This window comes from Nomia melanderi, chromosome 10 (genome assembly GCF_051020985.1).
Source record: "Nomia melanderi isolate GNS246 chromosome 10, iyNomMela1, whole genome shotgun sequence".
Taxonomy (NCBI): Eukaryota; Metazoa; Arthropoda; class Insecta; order Hymenoptera; family Halictidae; genus Nomia; species Nomia melanderi.
This window is the reverse complement of record NC_135008.1, coordinates 55,495-59,264: the sequence shown is the minus strand read 5'-3', so window position 1 is coordinate 59,264 and position 3,770 is coordinate 55,495. Positions and strand designations below refer to the sequence as shown.

At 43.8% G+C, this 3,770-nt stretch overlaps 1 protein-coding gene and 1 long non-coding RNA gene across 4 annotated transcripts; one reads left to right on the top strand and one right to left on the bottom strand.

The window, feature by feature from the left end:
- Nucleotides 1–244: 244 nt before the first annotated feature.
- Nucleotides 245–3,583, bottom strand: LOC116430374 (very-long-chain 3-oxoacyl-CoA reductase). 3 transcript variants are annotated; one of them, XM_031984419.2, is made up of 4 exons: nt 3,318–3,583; nt 1,416–1,788; nt 995–1,338; nt 245–870 (listed from the first exon to the last, which is right to left on the bottom strand). In XM_031984419.2, the coding sequence occupies exons 2-4, from the start codon at nt 1,785–1,787 to the stop codon at nt 615–617; spliced, it is 972 nt and encodes a 323-aa protein (XP_031840279.1). In that variant the 5' UTR covers nt 1,788; nt 3,318–3,583; the 3' UTR covers nt 245–614. The 3 variants fall into 3 exon arrangements, with proteins under 3 accessions (XP_031840279.1, XP_031840278.1, XP_031840277.1); XM_031984418.2 differs by lacking the exon at nt 3,318–3,583 and adding an exon at nt 1,950–2,117; XM_031984417.1 differs by lacking the exon at nt 3,318–3,583 and adding an exon at nt 1,909–2,077.
- On the top strand, nt 740–2,682 carry LOC143174960 (uncharacterized). The gene is made up of 2 exons (XR_012999517.1): nt 740–890; nt 962–2,682. It is a non-coding gene; the product is annotated as an uncharacterized LOC143174960 (long non-coding RNA).
- Nucleotides 3,584–3,770: the final 187 nt, after the last annotated feature.

Here is a 3,770-nt window from a genome sequence, read left to right as displayed (position 1 = left end):
ATGAGCTTATCTCGTATTACGAGTGCAAAGGATTTCTATTACGTTTCAAAACACGTTTGCAAATACCAGGAGAACGTTTCGTCTACGATGTTACGTATCTGTGTGATGTTACCTACATGCCGCATAGTACAAATTTTACGAATCTACCATTCGTTACCTTTCAATCGAGTGTTGGACATTTATACTGCAATCGTTGAGAAGCCATTCAACATGTCGGAGAGAATCGAAATCATTTGCCGTACAATTTCTTTAATTGTTTTTAATAACACTTATCGGTACAAGGTGTAACATATCACGTATGTAGAGAAACATTTACAAACTATACACATGTAACAACAATTCAGAGTACTCGAGCATTTAGTCGAGTGTATACGGATGTAGGACGTAATGTTATTTCGGAAGAAGGAACCTTTTTCACTTGCTTTCTCTTTCGAAAGTAACGCGGCGGGTATACCGAAATGTAGAACTCGGCTAAAACGTAAGTAGACGAGTTACGAATTTGCTTACCAGAACAGACACAAGAAACGAAACTATGAAACTATGAAACTATGAAACTATGAAACTATGAAACTATGAAAATATGAAAGTACGAAAACAAAAGAATGGGATGAGAATTATTCGGTAGCAACGGAATCCTTTGTGTTCTCTTTCATTAACTTGGCCTTTTTCTTTAAAGCGCGCGACCTTATGTTGTTCATCGTTTTCGAGATCAACCAAACAGCACCTTTCTCGCATACGCAGCACAATCCGTGTATGAAAGCGATGACCAAGAAATGTGGAGAATAGCCAGCTGTACAGGGCTCGATGCCGAGCGTCTTTAACGACGATTCGACGTACGTGTCAGGGGAGGGAGCCATCCACGTCGATTTCCTAAAAATCCCAAGAAAATGGTATAAACAACGAGTTTCGAAGAATATAAGAATATACGAATGCATTATATGTCGATTCTATGTTGATTTAGAGTTACACATTCGCGCGCTCGAGTCGACCTTACTTGATCTTTGACATCTTGGTGGCTACGACGCATGGTATCAAACATTGAACAGTGACTCCGTTTCTTTTCGCTTCCGCGGCCAAGTCGGAGCTAAGCTTCACTACGTAAGCTTTACTCGCGGCATAAACGGACAAGTAAGGACTAGGCATCACCCCCAACGCCGAACTTAGATTGATGAGAACTCCTTTTCTACGCTCAAACATTCTCGGAAGAAAGACTCGTGCGATCCCCGTCACAGCTGCCACGTTCAGCTGCAAAATCTCTGCCAAACATTTCTCCTCGAGTTCGGTAAATAACTCTGGATGCTCGTAACTGGCTCCGGCGTTGTTCACGACCACGCCGATCTGTTGAGAAGGGCAGAGAGAAAGATTGACTTTCGAGCGAACAAATTCTCGACGTTCGATGGAAATGAAATGTTTACCTCGAGATCCTCGGTCGCTTTGGCGATCTTTGCGAACACTGCTTGACCTTGGCACAAGTCTGCCTCCACGACACGAACCTGCACGCCGTACTGTTTGATCTCAGCCGCGACCTCTTCGAGCTTTTCCAAGGATCGGGATACCAATACGACGTCCAGACCTTTTCTGGCGAGTTGCTCCGCGAACGCTTTCCCGATTCCACTGGTAGCACCGGTAACCACTGCCCATCTACCTTGCGTTCTCACGTCGATTCCGAAACCGAAACTAGGCGCGATCAGTTTTCTCCACAGGACTATACCGACTTTTAATAGAATCCGCAGACCGATCACCGCCAATACGACTAGAGATATCTTTTCCCCGCATGTCAGCATCATTCTGAAACGGTTGAGAACCAGTGAATACGATCATAATAGAGAAAAATAGGAGAGGCAATCGCGCGGACAGGCCGCGAACGCTACTCGGAATATTCGTCGGTTTCTCTCGGATGGCACGTACCCGTCGTTCTTGCGTTCGGTCTGTCGACGTATGTAACTTGCCTGGTTTGCGACAACTGGGTTTACGCGATTCACCGATAAGCCGATATACTAATATGCCGATACGTCGACACATCGGTGCATTAATATTCTCACGACCCTTCCTACTTCCTTCATTTGCATTAGTTTTCTCTCCCCCGCGACTCGTCGTGTCGCGAGCACACAATCAACCGAGCTAGTCATTGCCGGGTATGTCTTGCCCGGGGTCGCGCCACTCCATCGCCATCGTCACGCTGATAAGCAGGAATAAATTTTCGGTCTGTGCTTTTCTCTTTCACCTTGCATTCGTTCAGAGTAACGGAGGTAGACGCGCTTTACATATGTAATATGCTATAGACATACATATACAATAGCGTATTCGCACGCGCGTCAAACATTCGATTTTGCATACATTTTATATTACATGGTCATTAATTATATACGATACGCTGCGCAACATTGCTGGATAACGTCGACAGCAAGGATTCGAACGATACCAATTCAAAAGCGCATTAACCGCATTAACCGCATTAACAGCGCTTCAGCCACACAATACAGCTAGTTCCTTTTTCGTCGAGACCGATAAACAAATTAATACTCTAGGATTGAATTTTTCTTTCTCGTCGCTTATCAATTGTTGTTGTTACTAGCTCGACCACTGTCAAATAATATTACACATAGTATGCCATATCGTATAAACGCTGTTGCTCCCATTATTCGTGTCATCAGCGTGTACGAGTAAACAACTGCAATATAACAGAGTTGTGGTTGCTTTAATCGAGAATCGTTCCCTTACGTTCATAGTACTCGTTATCTTTTCTTCTCTATCCAGATTAGATTACACTGTGCTGGGGAAAGAGTGGAGCTGGGTTATTGGAATCTCACCAACTACCGTATCGCAGGTCATTTCTAATTTCACCAACAATCGTCAGCGACAAAACGAGAAAAATTCGTCATTTGCATCTGCTAATAGAGAAACGAACCAAATAAGGAAAACACCCGCGAAATACGCGTGATCGTTTAAATGTAACGTTAAAAACTGCTGACCTTTAACCGATCTCGAGTGCCGGAGCAAAAGAGACCTACCGGATATGCGTTCAGAAAGAAACATTCAACAGATTATTTATTCGCCAGACAGATTTTTTACTGTTTGGACGTTGAATCGCTCTTTCGTTAGGAAACAGAAATAAGATAGAGACCGAGGAGAGGAAACACAGCGGCAGTTGTTTGAAAAATGCACAACTTTGAATAGCAGCGACAATACTAACAGTTTCGAATAAATAAACGCGCGACAATGATTTGCAGAGTAGTAAACGTTCCCAACCATTCTATTCTATTCTATTCTATTCTATTCTATTGTATTCTATTCTATTCTATTCTATTTGAACTTACCTGCATTCGATTAACCGCCCCTTCACGATTCAACGTATTTCTCTTGAAGACAACGAATGCGGCGGCTTATCCATACACGCGACAATTACACGCGACAATTACACGCGACAATTACACGCGACAATTACACGCGTATGCAACTTTGCCAATGACAAAGAATAAAGAGGAAAATTAAGAGTCTAATTGGCCCCGCGATTGTACGCGAAACGTCCCTTCGGACTCGGCTGTACAGTTTCGAAACGATGCCGACCGCTTGGTGGATTGTCGAACGACGCCGACGAATGCAGACTATACGCAATGTTTTGATGGAAACAGGAACAGAAAGACGGGAGAAATGGAAGGAGAAAGAGAAAGCGGTGGCGAAGCTGCCGGAAGAGAGATGACGAGACGAGAATCTATTCGAAGAAATGAGAAGACGCGATAGATCGCGAAACGGGTCGATGCTGAGGAGGG

What these genes read in the sequence shown, in the direction of transcription:
- LOC116430374 (XM_031984419.2), bottom strand. Translation starts at nt 1,787, where the DNA reads ATGATGCTGACATGCGGGGAAAAGATATCTCTAGTCGTATTGGCGGTG. An exon ending in AAGCGACCGAGGATCTCGAG is followed by an intron (nt 1,339 to 1,415) that starts GTAAACATTTCA and finishes CCTTCTCAACAG; the next exon opens with ATCGGCGTGGTCGTGAACAA. An exon ending in ACCAAGATGTCAAAGATCAA is followed by an intron (nt 871 to 994) that starts GTAAGGTCGACT and finishes TGGGATTTTTAG; the next exon opens with GAAATCGACGTGGATGGCTC.